Consider the following 23,535-nt stretch of genomic DNA (forward strand, 5'->3'; position numbering starts at 1 on the left):
AAAAACAAACAAGTAACTGGCAATATTGTTTGTAAGTTACTCAATAATAACTTGTTGTTATTAAAGTGCTGTGTAAAATCAATATCACACTCGCAATTGTGTTGTATTTAGGAGTGCCTGCGTGGCTGTGATTCGGCCAAAGGCATGAAACTGCTCATACTCAGTAACAACAGTACATATGTTCATGTTTTATTGCTTAAATAATATTTATCAATGTTTTTTGTTATACATAATCATTTGCATATAGTCGGATGTGTATTCACAATATAGCATGGGCTCTCATAATGTACCTCATTGCTTAAGTAGTGACAAACTTCTAACAGCTTTATGAAAGGAAGTGCAAGTACAGCATACCTTCTCCTTGCAATGGAAATAGGGCCAGTATAATCAAACTGAAATTATGTGTATCATAAGACAAACTTTGATATTGCCATAGAGACTCACAAACTAAAGAAGAGTTTGCTTGTAGGCTTAGGTAAACAGTTTAGAGAAAGAGGTCACAAGTAGACTTTCATAGCTTTGTGGTGGCAGGAAGACAGGGGTCTTGTTTCCCTCTGAGGTGGCCCTTAACAGTATATGATTACAATATAATCACTCACACAGAGCATAATTCAATAGCATTACGCTATAGCTGTGGGACTTTACACAAATAAACGGCAGAGCCCTGACTGAACCCTTTATGTATCAGTTTTAGAACCTCCAGTTGATGTTTTAAATGGCTCTGATAGTCATAATGGTTTACTTCTACCTTCAGCCATTCTTTGCATGGAATTTTGGGTAATTTATGTGGTTAGTGCACAATCTGCCCATAACAGACCCATTAAAGTAAGTTATTTTGTCTTCATTAAACTTTACTAAAAACTTGATGCTTGGGATTTCGCTGATGCTTTGATTCTTCATATTGGTTGGTGTTTTTAGATTTTTTTAAATTTTTTTGATTGTTGATGTTTTTGGCTCATGCTTTTTTACTTTGAACCGGTTTTCAGTTATACTTTTTGTAAGATTTTGTTTATACCTTTCACTAGAATTTTGATGATGTTCTTCAATTTTAGTCAATTTTAATAGATTTTTGTAAATACTTTAAACGTTTTGTTGATGCTTTTTGCATTCCATTGGATTTTAGTGATGCTTCTTATTAATTTTTTCCCCCATGTAGGACACATTGTGATTCTCATAGGTTTTTAATCATGCTTTTGTTTTTTGTAGGGTTTTATGGACACTTTATTTTTTTGTAGGAAGTCAATTATGCTTCTCATTGATTTTTTTTTCTTTTCATTTCATTAATGCTTTTTTTTGTTGTTGTAAAATGTCAATGGTATTTTTTGTTGATGATGCTTTTCAGTACTTTTGCTTACCTTGTCAATACTAAAGGCTGTTGTAATACAGCAAGCAAGAGTTACATAACTCTAAGACCCTTAAGACCCTAAGTTTGGGTTGTTAGTCACGCTTCCTCGGGGAGACCATCTTGACAAGCAGATGGGTTTGAGACACTTAAGCCCCAAATAGGGATCAGTTTTGCCTGGTTCTGTCCTCTCAGAACTGCTCTTATGTCAGCCTGAAGGCATAAACCATCTGTTCAGAAGTTCAGAGCCCTAAGGATTAGGTAAAGTGCGCCAAAACCATCTGATCTGTCCTTCACAATAGGGGAAATTTATATGTGACCTGCATCATAATTTTAAATCATTTTGGCCAAAAGTTTAATGTTGTTTCAAACCATTTTTTAAAACCATTGTTAAGAAATTGCAATTTAAATGGTTATCATCATACAAAAAAATTGCTGCATCTTTTGTGCAAAGCATCTTATAGTCTGTTAATCCAATCCCCCTCGAGGTTAGCCTGGGGTTAAGTATCTTAAATACTTTTTACAGATCATACCTTGGTGGATTTGAACTTGCAACCTTTGGGGTCCTGAGCTTTAACCACTAGACCAAAAATGCACCTGGATGTTTTTACAGACACTCCTCAGATTGTTCAGATGTCTTCCTGTCTTTCCTGGCGAGGAAAGTACACGCTTTACTTGCAGTTCTCCTCATTCTGCTCCTCGTGTGAGACTCAGATGTGGAGAGGGGAAAAAACGGAGGGGGGATTGTGGGGTTCTGCTGGAATGGGGTCAGTCAGACGTGGCAGAGTGGGTTCAGTGTGACGTTGGACTAGCTAATCTTGTTTACACAAGACTCAGGGCTCTGTGGAGGAGTGGAGGGGCCATACGGAGAGAGAGAGGCGTGCGGAACAGATGGGAGTTTCAGGGGAGGAGGGATAGTTTTAGTTTGAGAGGAATGGCCGTATGTATGTGTGGTGTATGTTTGCTGTTCGAGAGGAATGGCCGTATGTATGTGTGGTGTATGTTTGCTGTTCCATTGAAAGGAATGGGCTTAAATAGGTCAGTGTGGTTTTATGGTTAAAAAGTCCTTTTTTAATGGCGTTTAATGAATGCAGTTTGACTGATTAGAGATGTTAGCTACTGGAAAATGACAGGATGTTTAGTTCCAATTTGTTCTAAGCATGTTTGGCTATTTGATGAAGTTGATGAATGTAATTATTGTAAAAATAATAGTTTTATTGCTGTGAAAACTATAAATAATAGAAAAGCTGCATTTTTTAGTGTATGGGTCAAAGATGAAAAGGGGTATTCAAGCACCAAAAAGTTTAAAAGTTTAATACAGCTTTATTTTATTTTTTTCATACAATAGAATGTGTCCTGTTTATTATAATTTTTTTCTGAGTAAAATATAATGACTATTATACATTTTTACCATGATTTATATAAAAATGTCATTCAGTGTAACAATAGTTTGTATATAAAACATACATACTATACAGGCAAATCTTGAACAAGAACCATTAGATGACATTAAAAGGATCACAGTGCAGCCCCGAAATACAAATTTATAATAATATAAAATATTTACTGCTCTTTGCTCCTATTCTTCAAATCTAGGTTTTAGGCATTTGTCAGCAAAAAGATTTTAGTCATTTAAAATATAGTAAAATTTAGTACGATCACTTGTTCTTTTATATATTTTAATAAGTACAGGTCAGAATAAGTGTTGTTTCATTTTTGCATAAATATATCTATAATGCTGAATGAGGATGGAAGGTTATTTCACCCATATTTTGACATTTTATTTTCACAAAAATTAAAGTAAAGACTTTACTTGCACTTAATGTTTTCTATGTATGTAAAACACTTTTTTAAATTTAATTTGAGGCAGACACCAAAATGGGTCTGCTTTGACCCATGTATAAAATAAAATAAACTAAATATAAATAAACTATTTACATGAAGATATACAATTATATATATATATATATATAAAAACATTAATAAAAATGACAAAAGCACATAAAATTACTAACATTTACACTGAAATGAACATGAAAAACTTAAAAATGAAAACTAATTCAGAATATGAATAAAAACTACAATAAATAGTTCTAAAATAATACTGGTCTGTGTCTAGAACCAGGCTAAAACAATGAAATCTGTACATAAAAGGCAAAATAATAATGGAAATTTAATTTCAGACTTTTACAAATATTTTTTTTCAACCCCTGGGGCATAATATATTTTTTAAAAGTACCACATAGATACAAAAATAGATGCATGTTGCTTAGCATGTGTTTCTGTCTCATGTGACCTCTCTGCCAAAACACAGTCAGCTTAAGTTTTGCTTTTCATTTGTTGATGTTTTCTTGATTTTGTGGTCTACTTGCTGAGCTTTCATAGCCAACAACTGGATCAGTTCATAATATTCAAATCAACATAGCTGTCTTTTTGATAGTGACCATAATATCTCCAGTGTGCCCATGCCAAGAGCTGTCTAAAACCAAACAGATCAAAGGGTCGCTCTCTTTTTTTAAAGATGTCCATAATGCACAAGTCCTATCTAAGAGTGTCGATAACAAATAGGTGTTGTGTTTTTCTTCAGATATGTTTATGGTAATTTCTCAGAAAGAAACACATATACGTTTCCTGTAATGGAGGGAGGTCGACTCTTTGGGGTCAGGAAAGAGGCGTAAATTACAGTGAGAGAAACCAAAACAGACGTTCACTCGGTTCTAACACCGCTGACCTGAGCTTAATCACTAGTGTGTGTGAGTCTGTGTGTGTGTGTGAGCGATGCCGTGTGTGTCTATTTATCATGGGTGGGAGTGTGAGAGATTGAGTATATGTTCATAACAGTGAGTGTTTCAGCGTTTCTGTGTGAAGGAAGGGTCAGAGAGGTGGAAAGTTAATATCTGTCAGATGTGAGGAGCTTCGCTAAAGGGATGGATCTGTGCACGGGGGTGTGGAGCATTAGTAAAGGATTTGACCTCCAAGGCATTTGAGTCAGTTTAATTCAAACCCCATGAAGTTTTTGTAGGGAAGTACAGTTGACCTCAAGATCAACCCTGAGCTGGAAAGTGCAGGTTCATCAGAAGTTTGACACCCACAAAAACATTTCATGATATACCAATTTCAATACCAAAGCTATATTCAATAGCATCTAAAAGACTATTAAAACAACTCTTATATTTAATTATTAAGGTTAATACAAGTATTAAACATTTTCAATGGCAGTAGACATATGTTCTACCTTGCTTCAAGTTTTTCCAAGTAATTTTTTGAGGCGAACAGTCAGAAATAAAGTGCATGAGTGATTTGAGCATGAATAGTTAAAAAAAAATCTCATTAATACTGTTTAATTAATAATACAAATATGAGTATTTTTGTACCATCTGTTTGCATTTGACTGTTCAGACATTGCACAAGTACTGAAATGAGTTCAACAAATGCTGTAGAAATATACATTTATTTATTATACATTTTTAATTGTATTATTTTTGTTTATGTCATCTTGGTATCAAAGTACTTGTACTTCTAACATCCCTACTTACCAAATTATAGTTGTGTTGATAGTTTTGCAAATTTTTTCAATTTTTTCCAATAAAATTAATATGTAATGCTAATGTTTATTGATGGTAATTTAGCATATAATTTTAAACTTAGATCTGAAATGGTTGTAGTTATTAATTCTCCTTTGAAGTCAAAAAGGGCTGTTAATATCACCATGGCATTAGCGAGTACCTACATCTTGAATTCTGCCGTGCTGAGTGTGTTCATTGTTTACAGAGGTTATATTACACCTCATTTTTTGATGGCATGTGTGCCTTTGTGGGGAGTCCATTGAAGCGTTGAAAAGAAATAAGTTATAGAAGCAAAGTAATTGTTCCTGTCAGCCGAGACATCTCCCCGGTGCCTTCTCATATTTTTACCGATAGTGACGTGTGACATTTAATTTCCTGATGGAGATTGGTGTGTGTGTGTGTGATAAAAGAGAAGATATTAGGAAACTCTGCTGTGACCTCACACCGTTAAACTCAGACATACTTGCTTTAAAAGCAATAGATTTGTCAGAGCAGACACACACATGTGATGCGTTATGGGTATTGTAACCAGATGGCGCCTTGCTTAATAACTCTTCAGTTGTTCACTGAACTATTTGCCATTTATCTGGTATGGGGTATTTGGCAAATCCAGTTATACTGGTGAGATGTGTTACACAGCGGGATAAAAAAAAAAAAAGGCCTGAAAAAATAAGGTTTTTTTTGAAAAAATATTTTTCATAAAGTCAATGAAGCCTGTTTGTAAGAAAAAAAAATATTTGTAAGAAAAAAAAATATTTAAGTGACATAATACTATGCACTAAATTTTATTTATACAGTTTTTAATTAAAAAAGCAACTTATTGACAGAATGATATTGATTGCTGAGTTACAGTGATGAGCTTAGCATTTGTTTATTTGTTACAAAATTTGCATTAATGTAATGTGAACAAATGCCAAGCTCATCACTAGGGCTGGGTATCGATTCAGATGTCCCGATTCGATTCAATTTTGATTCGCAAGCTCTCGATTCGATTCGATTCTCGATTTTTTGATTACATTCAGTGAATATAGTTTTAATACAAATGCTATTGATATTTCTAAAAAATGAACAGTAAACATCAGTTTACAAATGGTGAATTAATAAAAAGAAATTAAGAACCACATGCCTGTATTTTAAACCTATACTTTTTTTTGTATGGGTCCTTTTTTTAGTATGTGTGTAGTAAACAAAGTGCGACGCGCCATCCATTCATTCTCATTGCGGAAATCATGGCGCCTTATGCGTGATATCAAATTCTTCCGCAGATTTATTTATATTATTACTATAGCACTTCACCTGAGCATTGCGAATCACGCGTATGGCCATGATAAGCGCTGAATGAATGACAGGCTTTCTGTTGTAACATCGCGCAAGGTAAATAAGGGTGACATCTAGTGGAGAAGACTAATAATAAGATTCACATTAATCAGATCTTGTTTTAAATGTGTGCTGAAATAAATCCCGGAAAAGATCGATTCGCGGTTTTTGAGAATCGATATTGAATCGACGTCATTTAAAAAAAACGATTAATCGAAAAATAAATTTTTTTGCCCAGCCCTACTCATCACTATATAGGGATGGACGATATGACCTAAAATCTAAATCTCGATTAATTGAACATTTTACCTTGAAATTAATGAACGATTATTTTATTTTATTTATTTATGTATGTATTTATTTATTATTTTTGCCCTCATAGTTTATTAAAGGTTTGTAGTGTAAATATACTCAGCTATTAACGGTGGGATATTTTTTCTAATGAAAGAGTGCATTTCTTATCTTTGTGATATTAAAATAATTTAAGGAAACTAAATATTGATGGTTATTTGTTGAATATTTTGAACAATTGAAATCAAAGCACACATTGCTTGAAATGAAGACGTCTTATAAACAAGTCACATTTCAGTTTTATTGTAAAAAGCAAGTTTCCTAAAAAAAAAAAAAAAAGGAAAAAAAAAAGAAAAAAAAATCAAGAGCATACTGTCTAGCAGTAAAAAGCAAGTTTCCTAAAAAAAAAAAAAAAAGGAAAAAAAAAAGAGAAAATAACTTGCATTTTTGGTTAAAAAATAAATTAATACTATGTCAAAAGTAGAAAATAACCAGCATCGTTTGCAAACAAAATACATTTTAAATATTGTCAATATTGTGCTGTCAATATTTTTAAATTAAAAACAGTATAAATAAAATTTAGTGCAACACACTATTATGAAGTCACTTAAATATGTAAATATATTTAAAAAATTGATTTTTTTAAGATATATATAAAATAAAAAAAAATATAGAAATTCACATCTCAAAATTATATTATGGTCCTAAAATGGGCTTCATTTTCTATAATGCATATAATTTCTATTTGCATTAAATTATTTAAAGTTTGCTATCATCAGCAAACTTTACTGGAATAACGCTAATCTCAAAGCTAATGCTAATGGCCTGTGCACAAGTCACAGATTTGAAGGAAGTGAGCTGTACTGCAGTGCGTATAAATTGTTACTTTTGGCTGCTTTGAAGACAACATGCAATGCTGGCTGTTGTGTCTTTTTCCACTCTGTTCTGACTAACATTTATCCTCCTTTTTTCCTCTGTTTTTTTCCTCTCCTCTCTTTTCCGCTGCCCTCAGTTTGGATGTATGGCCTTCAGGACAGTCCAACCAAGTCTGAGGCCTCAGGTAGATATGCTTTATATGTGTGCATGCGCTGTCTGTCACTTTTCCTTTTGCGAGTCTTCAATGTGGTAATTTTCTAGTTTTTACAAGAACGGTTCCTAAAACAGCTCTTACCCACGGTCCAAAATGAACACTCATCAAGTGCCAAATGTGAGTCAAAACTGACTTTGGCGAAGACATGAAAAGCCATTAATCACCATTTGGCTGGTAACTCTATTAGGAAATGCAACATAATACACGACTTTAATCGCGATATAACTGTGAGTCTGATGTAAGCAATCCAGAATTTAACTTTTGAAATTAATAATGGTAAATATGACTAATTTACTAATTGACTATGACTAATTTAGGACAAGTCCATGCAATAGGCTGCAAATGTTGTGTATATGGGCATGACTATGGGAATTTAACTGGCTAAAGAGGCATAAAATGTTCTCCTAAGAGATTTACATAAGGATGTAAAACTCTTTTTTTAACTGAACATTTATTTTTAAGAGCAAGATCTCATAGGTCTGCAGGTTTACTTGTGGCTTATAAAGTTTATCCTGGAAGACGAAATATTTAGGTGTTGTAAGGCCAGCAGCGAAGAGGAAGACATTCAGTGTGAAAACGGAGGATGTAAAACATGACATGAGAGATTGTGGTCTCTCCTCGGTGCTCTCCTGGGAAGTCTTACGGACGACGGCCTGCAAATAAACATTTCAGAAAAGAATGCGCTCTGTTTTCGGAAATAAATGCTGACGCTCACAGAACTATAGCCCATGTGGAGCGTGTTTTCACCATGATCGTCGCACGCACCCTACATAATTGGTCAATTTACTGCAAAATAAAGAAAACAGACTGATTATATAACTCATTTGCTTGTGCACATGCTTTCTAAAAACATTTCATAATCCGGCTTAAGAAAGGTGGTTTCTAACTTGTCCCAGCTGGTCATTAGCTAGTCAAATCAGGTTTTTGTGGCTGGTCGACCTTCCATGTTCCAGCTAATGTAGCTTGTTTATTGCTAGTCCAAGCTAATCACCATCATGGACTAGCTAATGTCCAGTTTAGAGCAGCAAGAAACCACAGCTACCGGGTTATGATGGATTTTTCCGCAGGGGTAAGCTAACAGTAAACGGATGCTAATGGAAAGTTTGGAATGAGCACTTTGTTCTTTGTGGTGTTGTGGTGACTGTCAGATTGAAGTGAAATATTTCTGCGATTGGCACAAACAGCGTTAAAATGTCAGAAATATATTTCACAGTTCGCTTCAGCACAGCTGCAAGCATTCAGTTGAGCAATACAGTATGCTTTCATGTTAGCATGGCATGGCGCCATGAAGTGTGAGGCATCGCTAATTAGTTTGTTCCATGCCGATGGTGATAGTGACAAGATACAGAACTACTGCGCTCTCTCTCCTCACAGCACTGAGCATCTGCACTCAAAGGATTCCCCAGTAATCCTGATTTAAAAGCTCATAGTGTTAAAACACATTGCGCTAGCAACACATGACAGCTTGACGTTGACTGAATACAAGACCTGATTTTATGTTAGATTTGGTTGGTACAAAAAGTCATGATTTGGTTCAATAATATGAATTAATTGCTTTATGAATGAGCAAACTTTATGGTACATTAAACATCAAATGCCAATATCATAGTATATTCATATACCATGGTATACCATGAATTACCATGTTTGTGTCCAAAAAAGACGTTAACACCATAGTAAGTGTTTATGTGTGCTTGCATGAGGTACAGCAAGTGTAAAAAATATGATACATTTCATGTTTCTGTAAGAACATTTGAAACATTTCCTATTAAAAGCCTCCAGTTTCCAGAAGACCACACCATGAGAAAAACAGAGAGAAGGCAACCACACAGAGTTTGAAGTTCAAGCACATATAACGAAACTACAAAAATAGTTCTCAGAAATACAAATAGAGCGTTTGAAGTTTTAGCAACTATATGCAGAAAGTCTTGGAATGCATGAGCCAGAAACATTTGATGTGTTATACTTTGGATATTTTTGTTTAAAAACAACATTAAACAGCATGTTCAGTCTATTTTATTGCCGTAATATGATATATTTCTGAGTTAAACAGGATATTCAATGAAAAATACACTACAAAAACTGAAAAGTCTGGAGTCAGTTAGATTTTTGTAATTTATTTGAAAGAAGTCTCTTAAGGCACTGACAGATGCAGACAAACAGCAACAGACATGTTTGTCCGTTTTGTCGAATCAATGTTTTTTAAACCCTGTTGTAGTATATTGGTGTTGGTTGTCACTTGTTTTTGCTGATTGAACATGTTGAATCATAATTTTTTTTTGCGGGGGGTTTGTAATGTCTGAGAAGCAACGTACTTTAATCCGGTGACTGTTGTCATTGGTCTGCATCCATCGGTGCAGTGTAAATTCAGCTTTTATTCTCACCAAATCTGCATTTATTTAATAATAAAAAAAAGAGTAAAAAGAATAAAAAAAGAGTTAAAAAAAAGAAATATTGTGAGATATTATTACAATTTAAAATAACTATTTTCTAATTGAATATATAAAAGTGTGATTTATTCCTGCAATGACAAAGCTTAATATTCAACAGCAATCTTCAGTGTCACATGATCCTTCAGAAATAATTGTAATATGCTGATTTGTTGCTCAAGAAACATTCCTATCAATGTTGAAAATAGTTGCTTAATACTATTGTGGAAACCATGATACATATTTTTTCCAAGATTCTTTGATGAATAGAATGTTCAAAAGAACAGAATTTATTTGAAATAGATTCTTACACACTAGAATTATGGAAATCCTACCGTAAGTTTTAGAAAATAAAGTAAGTCATACAGGTTTAGGACAACATAAGGCTGAGTAAATAATTACAGAATTTTCTTTTTTGGCTGAATGATGAAGAGGAACAGGTTAAAGAGATTGTCATAGGAAATACAAAAAGAAAGAGAGAGACGTATACAGAAAGAGAGCGTGGCTTAAACCTAGCTGAAATGCTTTCTCTTTGCGTTTCACATAAACACAGCTCCTCTCTCTTTACTCTGCCCACTCATATGTTTCTATTTAAGGCTTGGAGAGCAGTCTATCCTGATTGGCGTTTTTTTCTCTCCCCGTTTCAGCCAGATGGGAGGAGGGACGGAGAGAGAGAGAGAATGAGGGAGGCCTGTTCTTGCTCGTCTGTTGAAGAAAAACTTTCTATCCCTCCACTTGCGAGTCACGTCCCCTACCGTAAACAGCTCTCTCCCAGCCTCTTTTCCCTTCCTTACATTCCTCCCTGTTTCCTCCCAAAAAACTTCACTGTATTATGGAGACCCAGCATCACCACGACCCTATCGAGCTCTCGAGTCCCTGAAGGAAGTCTACCTCGCCTTGCTTTTTTGTAATCGTCTTTTCCCCCCAGTCAAATGCGTGTCCAGCGAGGGCGAAGGTTCGTCTAAATGGCCCGTCATTGCGGAGCATGCACAGTCAGCAAGAGTTTGATTTGCGCTAGGCTGAGGAGTGCGGATGGCGGTGTACAGGGGTCAAGCCGGAGGTCGCTGGCAGGGCAGGGTTGGCGGGGGAAGTGCGGGAATGGCGGGACGGTGGCTGACAGCCTGTTTCTTCCCTTCGCCGGCAGGACTGGACAGCAGTGAGCCTATGTGACACTTGGGATTGGGATTGTGTTGCGACTGAGGCTGAGGCAATTCCTTTTGGTGTGAAAGAGCCTTTAAAAATCTAAAAATATGAATCTAATTATCTAATCTTATTATAAAACAAATAAGCAAACCCAGCCCAGGTGACAAAAAGTAACGCAATAGTAACATAATGCATTAATTTCCATAAAAAGTAACTAATGCAATTTACTTCCCTTTTTGGAGTAATGCAATATCATAATACATTACTTTTAAAAGTAACTTTCCCCAACACTGTTCATCAGCTGGAAAAAAGGTGATTCTGAAAGTGATTCCACTATTATTTTTTAAAACCTTATAGTTATCATTAAAGTTATCATTCATGGTGTGACTGGCCTTTCTTTTTACTGTAGATCACTAGTTTATTTGTTTAAAGGGATAGTTCACCCAGTCAACAAACATACACAAACAAAACCAAATTAAACCCTGCGGCTTGTGACGATAGATTGATGTGTAAAGACACGAAACGATCGGTCTGTGCAAGAAACTGAATAGTATTTATATCGTTTTTTACCTCTGATTCACGCAATGTCCAAACTGTCCTGAGCGCATTCGCGTCTTCTTCTTCAGCCGGCGCGTGACGCGTCTAAGGACCATTGACACTCCTAATTGAGATTGTAGATAGAGTGTCAATGGTCCATTTGAGAGATAGGTGGTGGTAATGCACTTATAAGTCTGCAATCTGCCGTAAAGCAAGAAGAAGGAGAAGACGCGTCATGCGCCGGCTGAAGAAGAAGACGCGTCATGCGCCGGCTGAAGAAGAAGACGCGAATGCGCTCAGGACAGTTCGGACATTGATCGTCTTAAAAAACAAGACGTTGCTCTCATTTCGAATTTTTACTCCTACAAAAATATTACAAGTGAAATCAGGCCTCAAAACATTGTAATGTACAATGTAAAGTTGGTTAATACAGCCTTGCACTGAAGTAGTATTCTCTTTGAATTGCAAAAATGTCCTGATATTTTCGATTTAATTATAACAAGGAAACACGGGAAACTCACGTAACACAGCTAGACATGAACAATACCGGACCCTGAAGTAACAACCGGGAACACTATTTAAACACATGACAAGACGAGGGGATGACGAGACACACCTGGGATCAATGGAAATAAATGGGGAACACCTGGAATTAAATCAACATAATCAGGACAGGAACCGGAAACTAACCAAATATGGGCATAAACACTGGGACACAGAGAGCACATGGGGAACAATGGAGAGGGAACGATGGAAAAATCCCTCTTGTCCTTAGTTCCATAATAGGCTAATGTATCCTGCAGGGCCTCAGAGTCTTACAGAGCGGTTACAGAGTCACGCGTCTCAAACCAATACCAGCAGAATGCATTTAGAAGTTTTTGTTGAATGTCTGTAATATAGATAACAGTCAAAGCAATCAAGAGTTTATAGGTCAGCGCGCTGTTTTTCTCATTATTTTATGCTACTCCTCCATGGAACAAGGACGCTTTTTAACAAATTCTCCAAATAAATTTGATAGTTATTTGTGGAATAGGTTGTATTGTATGTCAATGGCATTTACTACCATTGATTTTAAACCTGGCATGCCACATTTTCGACATGGCAAGTTACATTTTGGTGTGTTTTTCACACAAAGCTATTGTATGGTTTTAGAAGACATGGAATGTAGCTGTATTTTCTATTTTTACAGTACTTTAATGATTCTTTTTTGAAGCTACTGTGAATAATCGTCTTAAAAAACAAGACGTTGCTCTCATTTCGAATTTTTACTCCTACAAAAATATTACAAGTGAAATCAGGCCTCAAAACATTGTAATGTACAATGTAAAGTTGGTTAATACAGCCTTGCACTGAAGTAGTATTCTCTTTGAATTGCAAAAATGTCCTGATATTTTCTGGAGTTGCGATGTTAGACATTTTGATGCTAGTTTTGATGCTAGTTTCAATAGTTCCAATGGTTATGATATGGTCACCAAATTTTTATTTATGAATTACTGTTAAACAGTTTAGGGTCAGTAAGATGTTTTTATTTTATTATAATTTTTTTTACTTTTATTTAGCAATAATGCATTTTACTGATCAAAAGTTTCAGTAAAATCATTTATAATGTTACAGAAGTTCTGTTCTCAAGAACTTTCTAATCATGAAAGAATCAGTTCAAAAATATCACAGTTTCCCTAAAAATATTAAGCAGCACAACTGTTTTCCAAACTGATAATAACAAATGTTTCTCTAGCACCAAATCATATCAGAGTGATTTTTGAGGGATCTCGTGACTGGAGTAATGGATGCAAAAAATTCAGCTTTACCATCAAATTGGAATAAATACAATTTTTAAAGTATATTCAAATAGAAAACAGTTAATTTAAATTGTAATAATACTGTTGTCACGGTTGCACTACTGAGTGGAGTGAGGAGCAAGGAACAGAGGGAGACGAGGAGTACATCAGTCCAAAGAGATTTAATTATAACAAGGAAACACGGGAAACTCACGTAACACAGGTAGACATGAACAATACCGGACCCTGAACTAACAACCGGGAACACTATTTAAACACATGACAAGACGAGGTTTTACTGTACTTTTGATCAAATAAATGTAGCCTTGGATAAGCATAATAAGCATTCATAAACATACTGACCTCAAACATTGTATAAATTCTTACATTTTGTAAGTTATTAGTGATTATTCTAAAGAAACATTCCTTGTTCCAGTCAGTATTTGAGCGTGTAAAATTAAAAAGTGTTTAATTTTTTAAAACTCTTGGTTTTTCCCAAGGCTGCTGTGCTTCCTGAACAATGCTCTACTATGAAAATTGCTCTGTGCCATCAATATTGTGAGGTTCCCTCCCATTCTCTTGACTCTCTCTCCCCAGGGTCCATTCATTCAGCCGGTAACCCCGCTTACTGAAACAGAATCAATAGAGAGCTGCTCACGGTCTCGGGTAGACTAGTTTGTCTTGGCCTCGCTCCCATTGGAGATCCGGTCCGTCGAGAGCCACGCTGAACCTGGACCAAAGGCTTCAAACTTGCATGTAGCTCTGAGGGCGTCTGAAAGGATCTTTATAAACCTGGTGCTACACCTCTCAGGGGTCTCTATTGTTTAATTGATTAAGGTAATTGAGATAATAGTCTTAATAGTAAGTAGGTCACAGAGCTGAAATAGCTTTAAACATTTTGAAAATTGACTGATCAATACATTTATTTATTATTTATTTATTTATTATATCAGTATCCAGCCGTTCAACCTTAAAGGGATAGTTCACCCAAAAATAAAAATGGTAATTTACTCACCCTTTAACATGTATTCTTCTTCCTCTTGTCTTCTGCATAACACAAAAGATGTTTTAAGAAGTTTTTCCATATAATGAAAGTCAATGGGGTCCAAAACATTGTTGGAGTTTTTAGTTAATTAATCCAAATGTGTATGTCAAATAAAAGCATTTTGTTATGAGTGAAAGATAAATGCTCTGCTATAAAACCGGTTTTTTTTTTTTTTTTTTTTTTTGCCTTGCTGTCTACTGCTGTTCCTAATCATAATGGAAGTGATTATAACACTCTAATCTACACTACTATTCAAAAGTTTAGGTTCAGTAACATTTTTGTAGTGCTTTTGAAAAAAGTCTCTTATACTCATTGAGTCTGCATTTATTTGAAATATTGATCAAATAAATATTATGATTATGTGAAATATGATTGCAATTTAAAATAACTGTTGTAATTTATTCCTGTGATGGCGAAGCAGAATTCAGTAAGTGTATTTAGAAGCCTCAAACAGACAACTTATTTTTAAAAAAAATAGAAATCTTTCATAACATTACAGATGTCTTTGCTATTTTCTTAAAAATTATTTCATAAGGTAATTGTAAAGTTAATCATTTTGTAAAGTAAATAATATTAAAATAAAAATATTTTTTAGGGGCCAGTGTTTGGCTGCTGTAGTTCAAAGTGAACGAGTGATTTCTTTCTCTCTCTCTTCTGTCAAGAATGATTGCAGGCCAGAGTGTGAACTTAATAAAAGCAATGTGTTCCATTTGGATTTCCCCCCCCTTTCACTTCTGGACCTATTTTAAGCATTCTGCCCTCTCTCTCTCTCTCTCTCTCTGTGTAACTCATCTACAACAACATTCACTTATATACAGTAATATAGGAAAGTTTTCATAAATTTTTTTTTCTTCATGTTTTCATTTTTGTTTGCTACTTCAGCTCCAAAATAAGAAAGTGAAAGGCTCATGTATTTTTGCTTGTCTGGTGTTTTTTCTCCTTCTTGCTGGTGTGGATGGAGGGAATGTGTGGTGAAAATTTCAGCTTTGAAGTTCAGGCCAAACATCTGTTCACTCTCTTTTGTCTTTGTCTTTTTCATTCAGCTGTTCTCAGTTCTTCCCTTTACTTTCCTCTCATTCATTTCACTTCACTGTATTTTCATATTTTGTAATGTATTTGTATTTTTGGATCATCAGAGCTAAACATCAAAATTATATCTCACCTGAGCTCAAATCAATAAGTGTCATTCAGCAGGATATGGCCAAATATTGAAGACTAGGGTGGACGAAATGTCTGAAACCCATTAATGTTGGGATTGTTGGTGTTTATGGCCCTGCCTGTGGGCATTATGACATCATAATCAAGCCTTCGTTTTCAGGCCTTTAGTGTATTACAGTATATGTTGCTGTCTTTATCGAAAGACGTTCAAATTAAAGCTAAACAAAATAATGTTGCTGTAGCAAAGCACTTCACGAACCTCGTTGGGAAAAAAAAACAGTCTGAAGGATACGAAATGTGTAAAATTTACCTAGTGACGTCATGCTTTCTTTCTTTCTTTCTTTTTTAAATCTTTAGTGCATTCATTTTTCCAATTGTTTTTTTTTTGCTTGTTTTCTTTTTGAATGCTCATTAATTCTTGTTTCTTTTTTTCTGTGCATTCTTTCTCTCGCCCACTTATTCATTGTTTGTCTGTTCGTTCTTCCTTTCATTCTTTTGTAAAGTTACAAAAGAAGTTCTTCTTTCATTCATTTGTGATGCAAAGGAAATTTGCATATATTATGATTGTTCTCTAACCGAACAAGTGATCCAAAACTCCTACAATTGGTTTAGCTGACATGTTGAATTGAAAGTATATATACACACAAATATCATGTGAGATAATCCATTTTTAGTTGCACTGAACCCTTTTGACAGTGCTAACCCATATGTTATTATTCCTTCCATTGAACAAAAAAGGACATATTTTGAAGAATGTTCACATTGCTCTAGTCTATTCAATACAACAAAAGTGAATGTGCACAACATCGTCTCATTGGTTGAACCAGTAGTTCACATTTTGAATTGCACAAGAATTGTTTTGATAGTGCCAACATGTCTGCACATTAAAGGGGTCATATGATGCTGCTAAAAAGAACATTATTTTGTGTATTTGGTGTAATGAAATGTGTTTATGCGGTTTAAGGTTAAAAAAACACATTATTTTCCACATACTGTACATTATTGTTTCTCCTCTATGCCCCGCCTTTCTGAAACGCGTCGATTTTTACAAAGCTCATCGACACCAGGATTTAAACACCAAAACTAAATCTTATCTAACCGTGTACATAAAAGCTCACACGACCCACTACCATGTGTATCAGAACAAAGTTCATGGCACACACATGCAGCTTTCAGAAGAAACATTTCTCAGAAGCAGATACACATGATTTATTAGTCTGTTTTGCAGGAACACCATCTTTCTCAGAAAAGCCTAGATCTTTTGCTTTGAAGAGCAAGCCCACCTGTATCTCAGCAGAACGGCTTCTGTTGTCTGTTTTTGTGTGAGATGATCGTAACGTCCTGAACCACAGAGGAATTCAGAGGAGTACATCGTTTCAGCATCAAAGAAGCATTCCAGCTGTCTGTCTTGCACTTTGTGTGCCTTTTGTTTTGGTGAAAGAATTTGTTTCTGCTCTGTTAAGCAAGAGTTTAGCTTTGAAATTTGGCAGGCATAACACATAGTATCAATCTGAGCTCCCAGTTGAACTAAGATCAGAAGAACCGAGTCAGTTCTTCTGACTGTTCATATTCATTATTTCTTGATTAGAGGTCCAGTATTTGAAATGCTTTTTTAATTTTTAATTTTATGTCATCTTAGATGTATACTGACACCTAATAGTGTGGATGCTACATCAAGCTAGACATAAGACTACAGTCTTCATCTTACGGTATGTGTGTAAACATAATTTTAAACAAATTTATTAAAAGTACTATTCATTTGTTTAGGTTTTAATGAAAATGCACCTCAAATGTTGTACTGAAGGCTGATGAAACCCACCTATAGCATATACGCAATAGATAAACAAACACAAGCCGAATCCAATGAAAAGCATCTTTGTGATGGCTAAACTGCGTGCAACCCTTGCCATTTTGCATTTCGTTTGAATTGACCCTCTGTGCTTGCCGTAGACGGTTCCTGGTGTGCACAAACAGGGAGACAGTATCTCATTCAAAGAGGGTCAGTCAGGCAGGGTGGCCACAACCTGCTCTCAGCTCTCTCACAAATTCATTAGCAAATTCATACCTAGCACTAGTTTTCTGATCTCTGTGTTTGTTTTTCGTCTCTCTGTGTATGACTTCCAACTATTGGCATCAGCATTCAGTTTTAAAAATGAGAGTGTTTCTTTGGGGTTTAAAATGTATATTACAGTTCAAAAGTTTGGGGTCTGTGAGTTTTTTTTTAATGTTTTCTAAAGGAGTCTCTTATGCTCACCAAGGCTGCATTTGTTTGATCAAAAATACAGTAAAAACAGAAATATTGTGAAATACTAATACAGTTTAAAGTAACTGTTTTCTATTTCTACTATCTATTCCTGTGATGGCAAAGCAGAATTTTCAGCATCGTTACTCCAGTCTTCAGTGTCAAAATCATTCTAATATGCTGATTTGATGCTCAAAAAACACTTCTTTTTAACATAGTTGAAAACAGTTCTGCTTAATATTTTGTGGAAACAGTAAAAATGTTGTTGAATAGAATGTTTATTTGAACTGGAAATCTTGTAAATGTCTCTCACTTTGATTAATTTAATGCATCCTTGTTGAATAAAAGTATTAATTTCTGTCAAAAAAAAAAGAAAAAAAAAGCACTGACGAGGCTAGATTAAGTTTGCCTTTCAGTTGAGATTTGAGGCCAGTTTTCTGGATAAACGAGCAAAAAAGTCCCTTACACTGAATTTGGATGTTGTTTTGTTTTTACTATTATAGTAGGCTATACCAAAGTTGAAGTCTTTATCTTGTGGTCTTGAGACCACATAAACATGGTCTGGGTCTCAACTTGAGTTTTGGTCTGGATATAGATCTTGGTTTATGGTCACAGACAAGACCACAGTCTATTTCCAACACACTGAACATGATAATTATGTCCACCACAGGTCGGTGCGGCATTTTCACCATTGCAAAGGATATACATAAAGGATGCTTATTACAAAGCCACTGTACAAAGTATGGTTTGAAAGGAAAGATGCAGTAAATTGTTGTTTCAGATGATGAACTGGATATGGGGCCTTGGTCTTGAAGGGTACATATTGCAATATATATATATATATATATATGCAGGTATTTTTACACGTTTGATGTGTGTGATATGGGTGAATACATGTATTCTGGAGTTTACAGTATTCTGAAGTGATTACTGGCCCAAGTGGGAGTTTAGAACATTTGGCTCACTTAGCACCCTGTCAAAAGACCTGCTTCTGTATTATTATGATGTCAGAGCTGGATTATTGCTGACTGATGACATCACACTGTTATGAACAGCTTGCCAGTAATACTTTGTTACCTTGGCAACAGGCTGGTTCCGAAGGATCTGTTTTTCAGCTGGAGAACCGTTTTGAATTTTCATCCATTGGCGTTTCACTTATGTTGGCTTTACATTTTTATGCAAGTGTGCAAAATATATGATTTTAATTCCATAACCCAAATGATTTACCCAAATGACCTTTCCATGAAGGTTGTATGGGTCTCTCTTGGTATATCACTCATGTCCATTTTTTTTTGCTGCTTTGTTTTTAAAGCTGCTCAGAATCATCTTTGAGTTATAGTGGAAATGTGAAAAAAAAACATCATAATCCACATTTCAGAAACAAATCACAATGCTGACACTACATTTAACAAATTCAGCACTTATTCAGACACATGAAGGAGGAACCGAAAGACATAAATTTAATCGATGAGGTTATTTTGGCCCTAAACACGCATATTAGCTCATACCATTGATCATGTTAGCTCCTAAGAACATGTCAGACGCATCCAAACTTCCTCGTGTTGGACTGTGCATACAAATAAAATCATGTCCACCCGCTTTGATAATTATGATAGTGTCAGGTCTAATTGATCCCAAATGTTACACAGAATTCATAAACACATCGCCTGAAACTAAATAACACCAGAGAGAGTGTGTTTGTGAGCATGACTGGAGCCAAAACATTGCCTCCCATCAGATTAGTGAAAACCAAATATTTGTGCATTAGTGTTTGTTTGCAAAGCATTCTGTAAATACAGTCTTTCTGTCCGGGTGGTTAAAACAGGATCATTTCATCATACTGCATGTGAGCTCAGCATTTGACACTGTATTAGGTAAAAAAATATATATTTTATGTTTATTTTTTTCTTCTGTTGTGTCTGTAGGCTGGTGGTTTGTCAGCACAGCTGAAGAACAAGGCTGGGTTCCTGCCACGTACCTGGACTCTCAGAGCGGCACCAGAGATGATCTGGACTTGGGAACATCTAGATCTGGAGAAGGTAGGACACTAAATATACTCTCTCTCATACTTTCCTTTTAAACATCTGCACAAACATTCTTATACCCCAAGAAATCTTGACCAACACCAGTATACAGTGGTTTGCTTCACAATCATTGAACAATCAATACCCAATATATCTATCTTGGAGGATAAAATCTGTATCCCAAATTTTCCTTGAGCAACTTCCACTTGCTTATGAGAAGAAGTGAGGGCTTTGGGACTGTGAGAGATTGCAGAAGGAAAGAAGGAAGGCTCTCTCGCTCCTTCATGAAAGTGTTGCTTTTATTTCTTTGAATCTAATAAATCTACATAATAAATATCTAGCACTAGTACATTGGTTTTATTTCATAGCATGTCATAACTGAACACCACATTGAATCGGGGTGCTTCTTTAACTATAAGAACTTTTGGTCCTGTGGACTTTTTAAAACATTTAGACAGAAGTGTGAGTTTTTATAAACTAGTTTATTTGTTAATAGTTTTTTTCCCCCCAAAGGTATTTATTTGTTTAATGAAAATCCCCACCACTGTGTCATTTCTACCACATTTTAAGTTACATGTTGTATTTATTAGCATTATGTGGTTGAAACGACAGTAGTTTCAAACATTTTGTAATAAAATGGCTGACTCCTGTCATAGTATTTTATATAGCATAAATAAACAAAAGTAAATAAGATTTTCACACAGTTTGTAAAATTTGCACTCAAAAATGAATGCGAGTTTGCAGTTGGTTGTGGAGGGACAGGGTTTAAGCAAATTAAATTTGGATTGGAGATGTCTGGCATACGTCACCAGAGAGAGATTTGTCGTTTTCTGACTTGGAAGATTGAAAATTTGATTAAACATTACGTCAAAATAAATCTAATCAAATCAAAATAAAATAAAAAATGAAAAGTATACATGTATGAATCATTCACCATAAGATCCATAACATGTATTTGCAAAAGAAGTATGGAGAATTTTCATTTCATGTCAACATCAGTAAAAATCAACTCCTGGAACATAAATTGACCGCATTTGAAGAAACACCCATTTGTTATCTCACTGCAATGAAACACACATAAAGAACCGTATCATTATAAATATGTCCTCCTCTACTGTCCAAACTTCAATCATCTGCTGCCATCAGCATTTCCTGGGTTGAGTTTCCTGTTTTAGCCAACCACATTTTTAGCTGCTTCTTGAAATTTATGCCACTGAAAGACTCAATGTGTAAGATTAGGAGTGGTCAGGCCGGAGATAAAGCTTTCGCTACTATCTTTGTCTAAGATGGATCGATACATCCTCACACATGCACACAATTTATTGATCCCTGAAGAGTAATTTACCTTCCCATATGGCCACAACGGCTTCATTTCTGGATGTAGCTGCAGTTTTTTTGAAGCTGAACTTTATTTGAACTAGACCATCTTTAGTTCGACTTTTCTTTCGTTTTGAATCTATGGAGTTGATGAGTGGTAAAGCCTCTGTAAACGATATGAAGTTTCCATTCTGTAAACACAATAAAAATGTAAAACACCATACATTTTTCAGACTTTACCATCCCACAGTATAACGTGCGCCACTAAAATCTAATAACACATGTATTAATCCAAGTCCTCCTTTGCTTTGCCATCATTGTTCAAGCCAAGAACCCTCCTAACCAATCACAAAACTCTTTTCTTTCATGTAATAATGTCTTCATTACACTAATACCAGTGTTCCCCTTGAGTTGTTTATGTTGAGTTTGTCATGTCTCTGTTCTCTTTCTGCTGTCTTCATTCATCCGTGTCAGTTACTAAGAGACGTAAGGCTCATCTGAAGAGGCTTGACCGGAGATGGACACTAGGGGGAATAGTCAACCGCCAACAGAGCCGAGGTGAACACACATGCAATCACGCATGCCTGCATAGACTGATCACATGCAAGCACTCACCTGTGTGACCAATCTGCATGGTGCGTTTGTGCTGGTTTGCACAGTGATTAGCTTAAAATGCTCAAAACACGCTCTTTAGAAACCTAAACTCTCTTTCTGGATCCAACTTCTGGATCTGGCTCCCAAAGCATGCTGGGTGGCCCGTTTCATATGCAAGCCATCATAAAATCTGTTATAATCATAAATTGTGTTTACTTGTGTATGAATTAAAAACAAGATAATTAAGTTTGTTTTTAGATGAAGAAAACAGTTTTAAAATAAAGCAGAGAAGTTATTTTTAAGATGTTTTTTAGGATGAAGACTGGTTTAGAATAATATAATAATTCTGAAATATTGTAGTGTGATATATAGATTCGAAATTTCATGTATGGCATTAGAGTACAGAGTTGCAGAATCTTGTTCTTAAGACTGGTTTATGGTAGTTAGTACTGATTTGTTGCTGGTTTAACTGGTGGACCAAAATATGCTGGTCAGCCAGCGTGATCTTCTTACTTTTGTAATGACCAAATGACTTTTGCCAGTTAAGACAATTTAAAGAGATACTTCACCCAAAAATTTTAATTCAGTCAGGACGTCTAGTCTCCCTCATGCCATTCTAAACCTGTATGGAATTCTTTCTTTTACAGAACACCAAAAAATATCTTGAAGAATGTTTTTTTTTCCATACAACACAAGTCAATGAGGACCAATGTTGTTTTGGACCCCTGTTGACTTCCACTGAATGGGCAAAAACATTCTTTAAAATGAAATCATTTTATTGTTGGTGTTCTGCCAGAGATAGAATGTCATAATGTTGAATTCAGAATGCTGAATTCAGCTGAATTTAGTCAGATCCTGTAGTTTGGCTACATGTCAAATAATTGATATAAACAGTGCATAAACTCTAAACTCGAGGTAGAGGATGAGTTGAATCACGCATGAGGTTTGACCTTTCAAAATCACAGTGTTTCATTCTAAACACCCAGACTGCAAATGAGGATTAATGTCTTGACCTTTGCTGGAAATGTGTGTTTGTATGGTGAGGAGTCTCCTTGGAGATCTTTCGTTTCATGTTGAGTCATAAGAAGAATGGACCTCCAAGCTTTAGAGTTGTAATTCCCGCAGTTTTCCATTTGTGTAGCGTTGGAGTATGCTAACATACCATGGACACCATGAACATGGCTCTAAGTAGAGCATGCTGGACCTGGAATCGGTGGAAGCACATGCTAAGAGCTTTTCCATGCTGTATTGGCAGGTGGATGAATAATAACCTGTCTGGGACTGGGTGAATATCTCCTGACACTAATAAGATATGAAATCCCAGGTCTTATGGGATGAGTCTGTTCAAACATCTGTTCTTCAGAAACCACCACTAAAAACCCTGGTAAACTGATATTTTGGATAAAATCGGGTTAAAATTTTACATGGATTGTTTTTCTCTTCTCTTTTGATATGGACTTTGGTTCAATCTGGTTTCAGATTGAATGTGACACTGTTACAGTAACTCATTATTTCTCCCTTACTTTGCTCTGCATGATTGGAGCAGTTGTTGGAAACTCGCAGTGGAAAGTATAGAAGTAGGTCATTGGCTCGCTGTGTGTGACTGCATTTAATCCTGATTTTTTTTTTTTTTTTTTTTTTTTTTTTTTTTAAAAATAAAAA

General features: G+C 35.4%; 1 protein-coding gene and 1 long non-coding RNA gene across 2 annotated transcripts in view; one reads left to right on the top strand and one right to left on the bottom strand.

Annotated features, from left to right (window-relative positions):
- Nucleotides 1-23,535, top strand: part of LOC107746291 (SH3 and PX domain-containing protein 2A-like) — a 102,655-nt gene that overhangs the window by 70,147 nt on the left and 8,973 nt on the right. Inside the window, exons 7-8 of the mRNA XM_016560435.1 lie at nt 19,864-19,977; nt 21,754-21,837. Coding sequence (XP_016415921.1) covers nt 19,864-19,977; nt 21,754-21,837 — 198 coding nt within the window. The remainder of the gene's footprint in view (nt 1-19,863; nt 19,978-21,753; nt 21,838-23,535) is intronic.
- Nucleotides 11,416-23,535, bottom strand: part of LOC107746292 (uncharacterized) — a 20,305-nt gene continuing 8,185 nt past the window's right edge. Inside the window, exon 3 of the long non-coding RNA XR_001640678.1 lies at nt 11,416-11,479. This is a non-coding gene — a long non-coding RNA (uncharacterized LOC107746292). The remainder of the gene's footprint in view (nt 11,480-23,535) is intronic.

This window comes from Sinocyclocheilus rhinocerous, unplaced genomic scaffold (assembly GCF_001515625.1).
Source record: "Sinocyclocheilus rhinocerous isolate Xijiao unplaced genomic scaffold, SAMN03320098_v1.1 scaffold798, whole genome shotgun sequence".
Classification (NCBI taxonomy): Eukaryota; Metazoa; Chordata; class Actinopteri; order Cypriniformes; family Cyprinidae; genus Sinocyclocheilus; species Sinocyclocheilus rhinocerous.